The sequence below is a fragment of the Chiroxiphia lanceolata genome, chromosome 11 (assembly GCF_009829145.1).
Source record: "Chiroxiphia lanceolata isolate bChiLan1 chromosome 11, bChiLan1.pri, whole genome shotgun sequence".
Lineage (NCBI taxonomy): Eukaryota > Metazoa > Chordata > Aves > Passeriformes > Pipridae > Chiroxiphia > Chiroxiphia lanceolata.
In genome coordinates this window covers 17,422,225-17,438,696 of record NC_045647.1, presented here as the reverse complement: position 1 = coordinate 17,438,696, position 16,472 = coordinate 17,422,225, and the positions used below count along the sequence as shown (strand labels likewise).

General features: G+C 42.7%; 1 protein-coding gene across 3 annotated transcripts in view; it reads right to left on the bottom strand.

The window, feature by feature from the left end:
* Positions 1-15,929, bottom strand: part of RAD54L2 (RAD54 like 2) — a 44,897-nt gene extending 28,968 nt beyond the window's left edge. For 2 of the 3 annotated variants that reach the window (XM_032698948.1, XM_032698946.1), the window contains exon 1: positions 15,711-15,929. In XM_032698948.1, the coding sequence (XP_032554839.1) occupies positions 15,711-15,861 (151 nt within the window). In that variant the 5' untranslated portion in view covers positions 15,862-15,929. Of the gene's footprint in view, positions 1-1,974; positions 2,677-15,710 lie in introns of those variants that run through there. The other variant, XM_032698947.1, reaches the window with a different exon arrangement.
* Between the last annotated feature and the right edge of the window lie 543 nt (positions 15,930-16,472).

The following is a 16,472-nucleotide window of genomic DNA, read 5'->3' as shown; positions in this document are numbered from 1 at the left end:
CAAGGCCACCCCCATCCAAAATACACAACACCCCAAAAGCTAAGCCTGGAAAAGAAAGGTTGCCAAAATTAAAATTACCCCTACAGTCAAAAAAGTAGTATATATGTGCATATGGGGAGAAAACAGGGATCTTTAAATAAGATATCTTTTTCTTGCAGGGTAACAGGAGGATAGGTATTGTACTTCAACAAAACTTGATTTGCTAGCTGGTGCGTGCTACCATAAAAATAATCTAAAAATCCTCTCTAACTTTCCAGAAACATTTATAAAATAACAAAAAGGTAGCACAGCACTGCACATACAGGTGCTTGCTACTTTGAAGACCTGGAGTGAGGAAAAGTCATATAAACTAGAGAGGAAAAGAAACACTGAACAGTGGTTGAAGCACAAAAGCAGGGAAGAACATGATGTGTCAGTTCTGTCCCAGACTCATTCAGTGACCTTGTGCAGTTTTGTCATCTCTTGGGACAAGAAGGCTATGGAAAAGCGTGACTGAGACTCTCCTGGATCCACCAGCCAGGACACAACCTCACTAGATCAGTTACAAAAGCTTCCTCAAAGAGAAAGAATTTTCTACTGGTAGACTATGATAAACCTTGCCCCAGACTTTACAAATTGGGAAGCAATACTGTACAAGGAGGAGTTAATTTCACTCTTGCTCTCTTACTTTTCTACAAATTACCCCAAAAGATCTTTCTACCCAAAATTTTTGGAAGGCCTCTAACCTTGCATTCCCCCTCCATGTACGACCTACAGTGCCATTTCCAAAAGCATCTTCCCCTCCCCATCTTCTGTTTTTATACCTATTATCTAGACTAAGTTACATAAGCCACTTGTATCATCACCCAGATTCCTCATTTATCCAAACTCATTTTCTATTGTAATTCCTTTCTTTTCTCAGTTCACACTCTCCCAGAATTAGCTTCTTCGTCCTGCCACCACAACCAGAGAAATAAGATGGATTTTTTTTTTTTTTCCTGGAATCCACCTCTCTCACTAATGGATAACAAATATTGCATAGCTTACTTCTATAAAAACTCCTCATGATGACCACACTGCACTGCACTTTTATAATAAACCAGGAATCCAGAGCTGGAACTCCTGGGGACCGTTCCTGACCAGTCTATTAAGTTCATAGCATGACTTTTGGAGGTATTTGCCACATGAACAAGGTGGAAGAAGCCTGGAATCCTCAAGTACCTGACCACAAAGCAACAAGTTAAATTACAAATTGAAAAAGTTCTTCAAATCTTAACAAAGTTTTTTCTCCAACACACAACATCCTCCCACCAGCAAGCAAACTAAGTGGCAGCCATTCCCAAACTGTAAACTCCTGCGATGGTTTCACCAGCATCTTCCACTTGATGGGGGGGAAAAAGGGCCAAGTAGCTCTTAGTCTCTTAGGCACTAATTAGGGAATCTGGAGCAAGCACCAATAGCTCTGCCTGCCCAGATTGCTGCCCGGTCACCAAGTCACCAAGCATTTCACTGACAGAAGAAGCTCTCAAAACTCTTATCAAGTAGGATGTTGAAGGGAAAGCATTCACAAAAAGTTGCAGGGTGTAGGAGAGAGGACACTGAATATAAAATAATACCGCTATTAACAACTGCCTCCTCTCTAAAAATTCCATTTGCAGAATTACAACAGCTGGACCCAGAATGTCACACCATCAAAGACTTCAGAATTAAAACATAAAGAGCTTCCTTCTCATATCTCCTCCATCAGGCCAACAGGCACTGCAAGACTCTGAAAACTCAATGACTTTCATCCCTGCCTATTAGGGAGCATACTAAAACCTGAGCCCCACAGAAGAGTCTCAGTTCCTGATGCACTTTGCTGGCCAGTGAGTGGGGTGCTCTGGCACAGGGGTGGGAAAATGAGAGGCCTATAACAGGAGAGCAAGAGGGAAAAGAAAACAAGGGAGGAAAAAAAAAAGAAAAATCAACCCACAAAAAATCCAACCTGTGTCCTACCTGGAAACTGCTGAGACTCATCCAAGAGTAACATGCTGCTCAGTGCACCAGGGCAAGCCCTCTGCCCGCACACTTGTTCACCTTGGCCGCACACTCTCAGCCCTTCTGCTATTCTTGCCTCAGGGTCTTCAGGACAAAAGTTTCCAGTCACTCCCGACAACTCCTTATCTCTGCCCGCAGCCCAGCGAGCACTAAATCCACTCTCACTGGCTGTTCAGTTCGCAGGCGGGAAATGCCTCCTGATAAAACAGTCCAGGGTACAGGCAGGGAAACCTGCACTTAAGGTTTCTGAAAATAACTTTGGTAAATAGCTCGCAGTGGTTGAATCCACCCCGCCGGTGTGACGGGAATCAGTGCGCACATATCCTCCCTGCACCCAGCCGAGACGGACCGGGGTCACCGTTACATAACTAGTTAAATATGCCTCGTGTTCAGCCTAAATAAAAACTGCCACTATCTCCTCCCCTGCTCGGAGAGTCAAACAGCACAGCCCTGCCCGAGGAGCTGCTGCTCCACTGGGGGCCGATGCCTGGGGCGGTGCTGCCGGGACGGTTTGGCTTCGGTACGTGCTCCCGATCGGCGGGAGCAGCTCGGTTATACCTGGGAAAAAGAGTTTGAGAAGAGAGAAGAGGAGCAGGGAGGCCGAGTGGGTGTGTACGGGGGAGGTCTCTCCCCTCTGGAGCTGCACGCCGTACGGACCAGATCCCATTCACTCAGCCTGTGATCCAGTTCAACTAGTGGCAGAGACCAAGACTGAGAATAAAATAAAAATCCTTACATAACCATTCAGGCTCCGCTGGGGCCCCGCGCAAGGGGAATCCCAACAGACAACAGGACGTTCAGAGCAGGGGACACGCGGGACCGTAACCCTGCTCCCAAGTTTCAGAGCACAAAAGGGAAAGAGGGTGGGAGGGAGTGAGATGCAAAAAGAAGTACAGCCGCTCTGGCTTTGAAACCAGTCGCGATCCGACGAACTACTTGCATGATGCCTGCTGATTTCCAAGCAACCTGAGCAATTCGATGGAGCTGGTAACCTGTCTGTACAGTAGCAGGTGAAAGAGCCTCCTGTTCACTTCATTAAATCAGCAGCTCGCACAGCACTGTGAGTTGCAGAAGGCTCTCGTGTAGCAAATGTTTTATGAATGAGATATCCCAGTTTTTAGGAAACAACCTGCCAGAATTTGTGGAGTGTGAGTTTACTCTAAGTGAGCCTTTGTCCCCATCATCCATCTGTACCAGGACAGGCACAGGAGAAAATAAATAAATACAAGAGCAAACAAGTCCTTTAAAGCTGTGGTTGAACTCCTAAAGGCTATCCATCCTTCTCCAGTGTTACAGAGGCTTTTTCCATGCCTAATTCCCTTCACAGACATATCCAATGCCAGTAACAAGCAGCAAACCTGGGCTGACAGACAGGTAATGAAATTAGCCCGCTGCTAGTGAGCATTTGGCCAGGTAATGAAGTCAGCTCTTTATTGAAACAACTGGTGAGTGAGTGTTGGGAAAACCAGGATGGGCACAAGAAACCCAAAGCAGGCTGTGTCCAAACAGCCCTGGCACAGACCTGCAGGACTCCAGGACAATGAGCTTCTAACAGCAAAGGTTGATCTAAAGGTCTGCAAGCACAGCCAGGGCAGAGCCCAGCTACCCTGTGTGTGACTCCAGCCATTTCTATGTGACCTTTCACTTGAGGGGGTGGCAGGGCACAGTGAATGCTACCATCAAAATACCCTCAGTGCTTCAGGGTACATCACAGCTTTGAAACAAGCCCAAGGTGCTTTTTCACAATTAGAGCTATATAAATTTTACCAAAGAAAAGATGAACTGTATTACAATTAAGAGTCACAGTGACAGGACAGCCCTTTCACCTGTGTCACAGATTCAAACAGCCTGGCTGGTACACAAGAACACAGTGTTTATAAAGGGGGGAAAGAGGGACAAATATATTAAGAAGCATATAGCCAAGGATCTTGTAACAGGCCTTATAAGGACTTTGTAGGGTTGGAATAAATAAGCAAACATGACCTCAGCATCTGACCTAACAGACTTATGAAACTATGAAGCAAGATTTAAAGACAAGTATTTGTGCAAATACAACTGGGTACTTTGCAAGGCATGCTGTGCTGGTTTTAACTGGAAGAGAGTTAATTTTCTTCATAGAAGAAGCAGCTAGCATGGAGCTGTGTTTTGGATTTGTGCTGCAAAAAGTGTTGATAATACAGAGATGTTTTTGTTATTGGTAAGTGGGACTTACACAGAGTCAAGGCCTTTTCTGCCTCTCACCCCACCCAACCAGGGAGCAGGATGGGGGTGCAGAAGGAGTTAGGAAGGGACACAACTGGGACAGCTGACCCCAGCTGACCCAGGGGACATCCCAGACCATATGGTGTCATACTTAGCATATAGAGCTGGGGAAAGAAGGAGGAGGAGGAGGAAGGGATGTTTGGAGTGATACTATTTGTCTTCCCAAGTCACTGTTACTGTGATGGAGCCCAGCTTTCCTGGGGATGGCTGAACACCTGCCTGCCCATGGCAAATGAGGAATGAATTCCTTAAACTGTCTTTATCTCAACCCACTTGTCACTCTTACCCTTTTAATTCCTCCATCCCACTGGGGGAGAGTGAGTGAGCAGCTCTTTACGGCTGAGTTGCCAGCTGGGGTTAAACCCCAACACACACTTACTACAGCAGTCAAGGATGAGGAAAATGGCAGTTCAATACACTGGGTGAAACAGGTAACCTATACCTGTCCTTCTGCAGACAGCAATAAAAAGGGAATTTTCTTCTTCAGCTTAGTGTGCAAAGTGGAAGAGGAACTTTTCTAGCTCTTCTTCTCACAACAGCCCTCTGGTGAGGCCATCACTGTTAGGCAGGAAAAATACATATTCACACAGCCAAGAATTAGATCTGCCAGAAACAGTCAGTTTATAAAATGATCTCCTCATGGAAGGTAATCTTGTTACAGATAAGTCCATTTACTGAATAGCTTTTCTCTGAGGCCAGTCTTACCAGCAAGGAAGAATGCTCTCCCTCCCCTACAGGGTCTGAAATCTTACCCAGCTGTCACACCTCACCTACCTCATCCCAAACCACAAGCTCTTTGCAATTGTACAACTGTGCTATACATCACAAGCGGCTTCTCAAGAAATTGTTATCACCTGAGAGGTTCCCTTGCAAACAACTTGATTCTCCTATTAGAAAAAACAAAACAACCAAACAACACTATAAAGTTTGTATTTTCATAAAATATCAATATTTCCCATCCCACAGCTTTCTCACAGCCATGTTCCACATCCACCAGCTCCTTCTGTGCAACCTGCTGACCTCCAACGAGTAGCCTACAAACCCAAATTGTTTGTAAGTCATTAAACAGAAACTAGGCTTGACAGCCACATTTCACTCTTGATTATCACCTGTCAGTACACCTATCGTTAAGGCCACTTTCCCTGTCCTATTTTCCATGTTGTTTTAGCAACATGGAAAACACACAAGACTATCAGGTTTGAGTTGGACGTGGTATAAGGTGGCATTTATCCACCTAAAACAGTTCAGATAGAATCACACTTGAACTCCATAACACCATGTATTGGCAACTGGGTATTGCTGGCTTTGAGAATCATTTGCTTTTTAAACAAACACTGCACTGTAAATAAAAATTCTTTTTGATAAGATCTAAACCAACCATGGAAAATGAGAGGAGTTTTTCCATTGACTTTAGTGAGTTTTGGACTGAACCACAAGGCATAAAATGTGATAAATCTGTTTTTTCCTCATTTTACTTTTAGTCATATAAATCTGGGTTTATTTTATTTCCCACACTCATCTAAAATAATAAACGGGGGAGTGGGAAGTCTTATATAATGTAACACAAAATTCAGGTAGTGACACAATGCAACACCTCCTGCAAATGCTTTTCAGACTCTTACTGAGGCAAAACACACTGCTTGAGATTTCAGACGAAGGCTTTCAAAGGTTGTTAAAATGTATTGAAGAAAACGAGCTATTATTAGACAAAATGTAATGATTTTAAGTTAAAGAATTTATACCACAGATATTTATCATAATCTTAATCAAAGCTAAATCCACTGAGTTACAATCCCAGTTATATTCAAGAAACTGATTCTTCATCTTTCTGTAACTTGCTACATTTTTACTGCTGAAGATGACACAATTGTATATGTGCACCACAGAAGCGTGATTTTGTACAAGTTTAATGTAATTCCCTTCATTTTCAGGTATGTGCAAATTTGACATAAATCACAAGCTAAGAGTACACAAAAGTGCCATTTTTTAAATGGTTTCTAACAGTTCAAGTATTTAAATATTTTACATAGATGAAGATTACCTGCAGATTAATTGCAAAATTTGTTTTGACACAGATTTAAACTAGAAGTTTCTGTTCACCTAGCCCAAAAAGATTTTATCTTGTAGCTTTCTTCTGTCTCATTCCTATTTGCATATCTGCAAGTGAAAATAAAGTCTTCTGACTCCTACTTAGAATTTTTTTGAGACTGAGTCAGTGAACTGCATGTTGAAGAAAATGTGAACAAGACATTTTCAACATCTGTAGTACAAACTACTGTTAATGAAATAAAAAACACTTTGATCCAAATGATGAGCTAGACACTTCTGAAAGCTCAGTGTTGCAGTTTCTGTAGAGCCTAAGCAAGAAATTAAAAAGATAAAGGAAATAACTGTAATGTGATAGTGTTTTAAAATCTGAAGAATACTTTTAATTTAATTAAAAGTTCCTTCTCTCCTTCCAAACTCTTCTTATTTAATATTATCTTTGTACAACATATAGCTACATGTACATTTTATTTAACCAGTCATTAAAACCAGCACAATACCACGGAAAATGAAGATAAGGACCCCTTGCACCACTTCAAACTCAAATGAAAATCAGAGAAGTGTTTCACCTCATACATTGCAACATAAAAGGGGTGCTGCCTAAAATGCAAAGCAGAGGATTTTCACTTTGCCTTCTTCACACTCATCGGGCAACCTTGGCAAAGTGACTTTGCCACTCCTTACCTGTTCAAGAGGGAAAATACCACATTACAAATTTGCTAATTAGTTTCCGTGTGATTTCATCAGGGTTTCAGAAGCTGCAGATGAGGGAATACAGTATCTGTCAGCAATGACTACGTGCAGTACAAAGCTGACGATGGAAACGTTCATGGGGCAAAAGGTACCAAGCGTGACAGAGAAGGAAGCGGGACTGTCCTTTGTTAGAGATTCTCTGGCTGCTTTATGGAAAGAAAAAAGCAAGGTTTTGGCCAATAAAGCACTACCTCTATAAACTGCAAAGCTTATCAGAAAAGCAGGAAGAAGACTTGGAGCAATGTTTTGTTCCATTAATAACTGCTCACTCACTGCTCCCCGTGCCTTCATGCTGCTCTCACGTTTGTGGCAGCTTTAAGAGAATAGATAAAAAACGGGCAAAAAAAAAAATCTGAAAAACTCCATGTACATATATATAGAAAATGCAGAGCCATGGGCGTGGGCTGCTCTTGAACTGCATAGAAGGATTTCTATTTTGTGTTCCATCATACGCAATAGATCAAAGGGAAGGAGGGAGAAAAAGAAAGGGGGAAAAGTGTAGCTCTTTATAACACCCCATCATTTCACGAGATCTGCCAGGCCCTGCACCCAATCGGCGGCTCTGAAGGAAGCAGAGCTCTGGCGTCATCACCTCCTTTTAAAGAAGTAAAGCAAGTCATTACTCCGGGTTATATAACACTTCGACTATGCCAGACTTTGTGCCACCCTCTCGAAAAGGAAGCTGCTGTCAGGGCGCCTGGGAGGCGGGCAGGGGAGTCACTGACGTTTTCTTTCGGAGCTTTCCCCTGCTCGGGATAAGCTGAGGAGACCGGGAAAGAGTCTGAACTTTGGGACAGAGCAGGCAGATGGCGAAAGGCTCAGCGACTGACCTGCACCACCGTCAGTCTGTAACCCCCTGAGCAGGGGGCTGGGGGGACAGCACTCCTCGGCATCTCATCCCTCCTTCCCACAGCAGCCCTCAAGCCACACCTCACCCTGCTGAGAATAACCCAGTTCACAGGGTTACTTAAAAGCCTGGAATCAGTCAACAGACCCCTCCAAACCCCAGGCACCGCTCCTCCCACGCTCCTCCCCGTTCCTGTTATCTTCCCCTATTCCTCCCAGATTCATTGGCAAACAGCCGGAAAGCAAGAAACCTCTATCATCCTCCCACAACCCAAACTGCCCCAACACAACAAAATACCCAGCCAGGTGACCTGCGGCTTCAGAATGGGCAGAAGGGGAGCTAACAAAGCATCCAGCACTGGCTGTTCCCAGCAAAGCACCCAAGAGGATTCTTCTTTAATGTTGCCATGTCATGGGTCCAGCAAATCCAGTTCAAGGGAGCTGAGTGCCTGCCCCAGGGTTTGCACAAGCATTAGGAGCTCCCCCACAGTGTGCTGGGGATGGAGACTCCTGCTAGCTGGGCAGGTCCAAGCCCCTCAGACTGCTCACAGAAACAGCATTTGTTCTGACAGACAGACTGTGCTACCGGGAAACTGCCAGAATAAAAATAATGGTTCAAATCTGCAGCCTGCTGTAACAAAGCAAAGTTCCCAGAGACATCAGTGGGGCTCTTGCATAAGTGAGAGACAAATCTACTTCTCCACGATTTTAATGTGACCCTTCCATACTACTCAGCAAGCAAGATTGCTAAAACTGCAAATGCTAGCATCCAGTCTCTTTTCTGCTTTGATACTAACTCTTATCGTTTGTATTTTATTCAGCTGAATTGTGGAAACATAGAAACCAGCCAGCTCCTAACTTTCTGAGTCTTGGGAAAACCAACACAAGCCTTGAACTTCAGATTTGTGGATGCAGAGAGCACACCCTTAACAGACAAAGCTCTTATCACTTATCTGAGAAAACAATAGAAAGCTCTCAACTTCTTAGTTACACCAAGTCACCTGAGAAATGCATCCAAAATCTGCAGTTAGATGTGTACTTGCTGACCGAGTTACCCACAGCCATCTGACTTGAGGCTGAGCCCCAGTCTGCACCTGTATGATAATGCACATTTAAACACACTGATCCATCAGGATCATTTTCCAAGGTAATGCAGTTTCCTAAAACAATTTGATAAAGTTTAAACACATGTTAATATGCAGGATAATACTTCACAAGTAAGTTCTTTCACAGGCAGTGATTACTTCTGTACCTCTATGATACCACACCACTCATCCTCTGTGCAGGCAATTATTGGCTCAGAAGACAGTCTACAAAGTTAGTACAAGCATTAAAATCTACCTGGCTGTTTAAGAACAGCAAAGTGCACAGTGGTACATGGAAGTTCAGGTTTGGCTTCTAAGGTTTAATAATATCAGAGCCATTTTGTAGGCAAAATCTTAGACTTGAGCAGAGGTTTGCTTTCCCCAGGATATGCCCTTCCAGCTTCCTTGGAAATAGTACTGGTGGGCTCTAGAGGGAGCTGCATCCAGTCACAAGTAACCAAAATAAAAGAATCTAGATAGGGAAGTCCATCAAGTAGGAAAAAATGGGAAGACATCAATCACCACTCTTCCCCTTTCCCCAAGAAATCCACCTTGCACTCTACAAAGTTCAATTTGCAGATTAAATTACAGGATTATCTCTTATGGGCACCCATCACTCTGTAATATATACACACAGAACACAGCAGAGCTCAAAATTAAAGCCACCCTCATGATCATCTTCAGTGCTTTTCCAGATTTAGGAATGACCTGACTTTTGCTTCTTTCCACACCTTTTCCTCCATCTCATCCACTTTCAATCAAGAAAAAGAGCCTGCTCTCCACTCCAAGCTTACTCTGATGGGCCTATGCCTTTCCTTAGCCCCTGCCACCAGCTAAACAAGGACAGGAGATCAAAGCACATGTCACTAGACTGAGGAAGAAAGCAAGCAGCAACCAAGCCAACTGTGCCATGTACTGCAGCAGATGGAAGCAGCTCAGTACAAGGTTCCTCAAAGAGCAGCTGCTGTCTGAGGCTGTCTCGACCTTGGGATGCCCATCTGCCCCTGATGCCACCCGAAGACACAGTTGTGAAAGGCTGCTTTCTAAAAGGAGTTTGAGAGATTAGAGAAGTAAGTATGTATTTCTTCCTCCTCTTCTTAAGGAATATATTTCATTTTCCAGTAGATAGGGAGGACAACTTAAGATCAGTGTTTCCTAAGAGAAAATGGTGTGCAGTCTGGTCAAAAGTAGAAGGCAAAAAGATTTCAGACTGCTGGGACAAATCTCCATTTACCAACACAAGCAGGACCATCCAAATCGAGTAAAGAGTGCAGGTAAATTACTTTCTAACAGTAGTTCCTTTTATCATCCTATTTTTTTCCTCCAGCAGAATGGGCTTTTCTAAATCTGGATATAAATGATATATAATAGGATACCATTTAGTAGGGTATTGTTCAGGAGACTGTCTCCACACTCTTTTTCTGCCTGTTTCATACAGGTGAGGATAACATGACCTAATTTTTAAGAATAACTTCAGTTGAAAAGCAAAAACTGATGCATTTGAGCAGGAGGAGCCTTCAAAATGAACAGATTTATACCAAAGACTTTCCTCTCTTCCCCTGTAAGGACAGAAATTTGCTCTATTCCCAACCACATACATCCAGCTGGGGACTCCCACACACCCCACAGTTTCGTTTTGTTCCAGCAATTTGTTGGGGAGAAGAAAAGATGGAATGATTTGGGGTGGGAAGCACATGAATAACACCATCTCCAAAATGAGTAGCAGATCTCTGTACTTCAAGGATGCATTCATGTACCATTCAAAGAAGTATTAACCCACACTTCCACATGACTCTAAAAACAGATTTCCAAAATAATTTCAGCTTTAATAACTCCAGGTTCTAATGAAGTTTCTAGTAAGTAAGGTGTTAATGATTTTTACCATTGGGTTACACAAGGGAATTACCCAGGCAGCTACAAATCAATTTTCCTTTCAATGTAATTGCACCCCTTGCTGTACACACCACGATGATGACCCACAAAGAGCCACAAAGGAGCATCACATTAAACAAAATCCATTCTTGCTATTATTTCATGCCAACATTTTTTCCCCAACCATCACCAAGTGAAAATTGTAGGCAAAGCAGATCTAGCAGGACCCCTTTAAATGAACAGGCTTTCCTCTAGTGAGGGCTCAAGGAAAGCAAAGAACTCTTCAAATCTGGATCATCAGTGGCTGCCACCTGAAGTGATGAATTCCTGCCTTGGCTTGTTGGGAAACTCAAAACTATGATATCCAGTGGCAGCTCAAGTTCAAGCAAAAAGCAGCCACCGAAATATATTGTGGATCATCTCCAGAAAGGAAAGGTAACTCTGAATCTGTCATGATACTATCAAATGTCAAACAGGATGAGCACAGTTTTAGGAGGCCAGGATGAGGAAAAGGGTCTCTCTTCCCCTCATTCACCTCCTGTGCCAATCTCTCAGGGGTTCTGAGACTTGGCCCTGACACCTTCACCCTGCTGAGGAGCTGCACAGCAAAAAAGCACAGGCACCCATGTGTCCTCCTCTCCTGGGACTTGCTGTTCTGTACCACCAACCACCTGTGCTCCTCATTCACTCCTCTTGAAGGGCCTGTATGTCCATAGAAACCCCACACAAACCAGTTTGGGTTTGCTCCAGCACTTTGCCAGGAAGTAGGAGGAACAATATGAGTCTGAGCTGGGAAGAGGGAACTTCTCCAGTTCTCCACTAGTCAAACAGAGATGCCACAGAGTTGGCACACTCCCAGCCCTGAGGAAAGAAAGAGGGGATGAGAAAGGACAAAACAGACAAGATGAACAACACAGGGCAGAAGGCAAGGCCAATTCCATGGAGCTTGTCATAGCACAGCAGTAGCATCTCATATGTTATTATTTGGTGTTGACTGCTATATTTGTACAGTAAGAACTGCAGTACTACTGTAGTACTGGAAAACTGTTCACTGCTATACCCTAAAAGTACTGCTGTACCACACACCCTGTAATGCAAACACAACCAGCAGCCTCTGAGGACAGTGTCTGAATGCTTGTGCTCATTAAGGAATCTTTCAGAGAACTGAACAACTACTTCTACCCCTGAACTACACTTTAAAAAAAGTGTTTCATCCATATACTCAGAGGTAAGAAAACAAGCAACTTGCCATCACTATTAATAGCAGAATTATAGCAATACATATGAGTAAGAGATAATGAATTCCAGAGACTTCAATCAGAATAATCCAAAGACATTCAAAAAGTGGGAAAAGAGAGCACTGCAGTGGGACTCATTCAAACACATAACAGCTTTCCTCAGGAAAGCTCTGAGGTACGAGCAGTCCCCGCATTTGAAAGGATCTGTAAAATCCATATTGGAGGTTTGTTTCCTCTTTGCTCAAATCAGCTTTTATTCCTATGGAGTTCTACACAGCCCTGAGCAACTACCAGGATCAGAGAAAAAGTGCAGGACTTGAAACAGCCCTTTATCTCTACAGTCATCAGTACACCACATTTCTAGTGAAAAAGATTTAGGGAGTTAACGAAAAAAGTTCTTAGCAGTCACGCACTGCTATCAGAAAATCAAACACTGTAAAACAAGGGCTGCAACCCACAAGTGATGAGAAAACAGATGAAGTGGGCAGGGATGACAAGGCTGGAGAAGCAGTGGAAGCCTCTGGCTAGGATTGAAGCGTGCTGCCGGGATGGCCGTGCGGGCTGGCAGCCACTGGGAAGGGGTTCTGAGGGGCAGAGTAGGAATGGCCTGGAAGGAGCACACCAGCAAAATAAAAGACTAAAGCTGTAAGAGCTCCTACACGTGATGCCAAGGTTCACTAACTGACCACCACTGAAGAAACTTATAAAGGATGGAAGCTGTGTGGTTATTAGCTCTCACTTACTCAGAAATATTCAGAAAACAAGCCTTCCAGGCTCTTTTTCTTCCTCGAGGGCAGGGGGAGAAGGTTTGAAGTTGAAAGCTTGTACCGAACAAGTCCAAACTAAACTCTAGACCATCCATGGGACAGCCTATACTAAATGCAAACAAAACTGAGCAGAAATGAGCAAACGTGTCCCAAAGCTGAAGATTCAATTATCAGAATGTAAAAGGAACTCCAAGAAAATTACAAAACTGAAGTTTCACAACTATTAACTCCACACATAACATATATCGAAAAGACAAAACCAGGTTAAATGTGCAAAACACCAGTCACTGGTGTTATTAACAGGGATGGATGACATTACATTAACCCTGGAGGGTTCTTAAGTCATTTGAGGCACCATCAGAATATGGAAATCCTAATATAAAGCCACTACTTTGCAAGCAAACAATAAAAATGTTCATTTATAATTGTTATAATCACTAGTCTTTAAAACAAGTAATTAATTTCAGTTTGGAGGAAATATATGTGCAGCCTGTTGTCCTTCCAAGGAAGTAACTGTGAAACATTAATAATACTCTAAATCTTGTAGTGCTAGAAATATGCAAGAGTCCATCCACAAGGGAATGATCCCCCCAGGATGCCAAATGGGATCAGAACAACCACAGTACCAGAAGGGGAAGAGAACAGCACAGCTGGGAATAGGGAGAACAAAGTTTTAACAGAAAATATTAAAATTAAGCTTTTTAAATGCTTCATAGTATAAACATTAGAGCACTGCACCCCTTCTTGTGAATAAAACTGCCTGTTCCTCAGATGATTTTTATGAATGAGATTCATCTACAAAGACAGGACTACAAACATCAGACGGGCAAAATAAAACAAACCTCTTAATCCTGCAGTTGGTTATATTTCATAGGACAAACAGCAGGAGACTGGTTCTGTGTTAGATCTAAGGTAACACAGATGCCAAATGACATTTCTGAGGTAGTCTGTAGCTGTGAGGAGCTATCAGGAAAAGCAGACTGGACTCCCCATAGAAGAAAATAATTGTACATCTAAGCACCCAGAAAACATCCTGATACTCTGGCAGAGAGAATTAAAGCTCAACAATCTGAAACCTCAGAGGCAATCTAGTCTTGCTCAGATTGTGGAAGAGAGGGTTTTTCCTGTACCTAATGAACAACTATAAAAGCTTTTTATGTTAGTTTTATGTAAATTGTCTTTTTACTCTTCCTCATTATTTTCTACATTTGTTAAAATTTATTTTTAATTAGTCGCTACAGAAATATAAAGCATAAACATGTTTCTGGTGTTTTAAGATGAAAATAAGCAGCTGTCATTAGCAGTTAATGATGTTCTGTATACCTACATTAATCTTGTTTATACCAACATTAATCTTGTTTGCTTTGGAAAGAACAATCTTGACAAACAATTATGATTATTCACCCATAATAATATACATGTTGATGATAAAGTACATGGGTCTAGGATAAAATAACCATGGGGAATGACATACATCCCCCATCACATACAGCCACTCCCCTCTATTAATAGAAGTTTGGCTACCATGTCACACTTCCTACAGCTCCACTGGGTGCAGGGGCCCATGAACAAAGTGACAAAGTCACCACCACTCTCTGAGACAAAGTAATCTGTGGCCCTACAACTCTGTGGTATTGAGAATTCCCTTGTTTCTCACCTGAACTAACACTTCCTTTTCTGCTACTTTCTCATTAGGAAAAAGTGATCACATTAATAAAAACAGAGGAATAAAATTAATTTGTGTAAACATTTTATAAACATTTAAAATCAAACCAGCATCTTCAAGGAGCACGTGGCTAAAAGAATATAAAAACAAAACAAACAACACTTGAGGACAACAACGTACTGTGAAGCCAAAAATACTTTAGTGACTAGAAGAGAGAAGTATCTGTCTTTAACACATTCTATGCTAAGAAAAGGAAGACTCCCAGTAGGTTTAAGTAGGTGTATTCAAATATCTGCACACCCTTTGAAGTTATGAAAAATTGGGATTTTAAAGGAAGCAAATAGAGCTCCTTAGGTTCCAGCTGCAGTTTTATGATACAAAGAGTCTGATGGCAAATTCAGCTTGGGGGATTCCCACCTGAGCTATGCATTCCTGTCTACATGCCCTAGAACATCAGCCCTTGTGCTGGACCAACAAACTGATTTCTAGGATCATGCCATGACCCAGGACACTTACCCAATAACACTTATATGTAACCTGCACAGCACAGGCCCACAAACAGCTGTAATGGTCCTGACCTGAACTGGTCCTCTCCTGAAGAGGAGAGTAGGGCAGGTATAACCAGGTGAGGATAGAAGGTGACAACTTACTTAGTCAGCACTTCCACCTTTCATCTTGTAAAACACACAAGCAAAACTGAACCCAACCTGTATGCTGTCAGAAAAGAACATTTTCCAGCTGTTAAAGATTATTATTGTAAATGAGCAATAATTGCCTATAGCATCCATTAAAATCTTTACTTGTGGGCAAACCAGTGATGCAAAATTTTCACTGGATTCTTTTAACAACACAAGTAATTGTAAATTGATTTATTTACTTCTTTGTATAATTGCTTCCTTAAAATCTGAAGCTATTTTAAAAATTCCATCCTCCTTACATTTTACTCTTGTGGCTTGTTTTCTTTATGGGACTGTTTTTGGCCAGGACTCCATATTTAACCTACATTAAATCCCTATTTAAACTAAACACCCACGTAAGCACTTCTCCCTACCAGGAGCTGGACAAATCCTAACCCTTATACAATCTACTAAGGGGCCACAGCCATTTTCCTCTAACATAAATATAATGTGTGCAGAGACTCACAGCCCCATTCACTTACCACTTTCATCAAGTAAGTCCTCCTCGTCATCCCCATCGTTGTCCTCCTCCATCGCCTCCTCCTCATCTTCCTCCTCCTCCTCTTCCATATCCTCCTGCTCCAAGTCCGGGTCCAGGTCCGGATCACTCCCTGAGATTGACTCGTCTGACATGATTCCCAGTGGTGCTCCTTGTGCATTACCTGCTCATGTTCTACCCTGCAAGAAAGGAAGAGAGGTCCCTGAGCCCAGCGAGTCCCAACCTCTGAGCCTCAAGGCTCAACATCGCAGCAGGATTATGGCACATAAAAACACAAACCTGCCATCAGCCTTGCAAATAACAGTTATATCAGACTGTTAAATATCAGGCAGTGCACAAAATCCTGTGTAGAAAATGGATGCCACAAGCAATGGATCATAACGATACAGGTCCAGCACTGGAGAATCAGTATCAGAACCAATATAGTAATTATCACTCAAAGCCCCCAAGTCTTTATTGGCATCCCTGACAGTAGAAAGATTCCTGGTATCAATGTCTGATTGCTCAGAGATGCAAAAATAAATAAATTATGCGAACAACTTCAGAACACTGCTGTCCAAATATGAAGCATAGAAAAAAGGATCAGTCTCAGAATTCCCCTACGGATACCTGTTACCCTGATCCCTGCATGCACCATCACAGTGTGCAGACAGGGGGTAGAGACAGGAACCCCCCTCTTGCCTCAGCTGTACCCACTGCCAAGGTCATCCTGCTCCTCATCACAGCCTGGCTGAACTCCCTGATC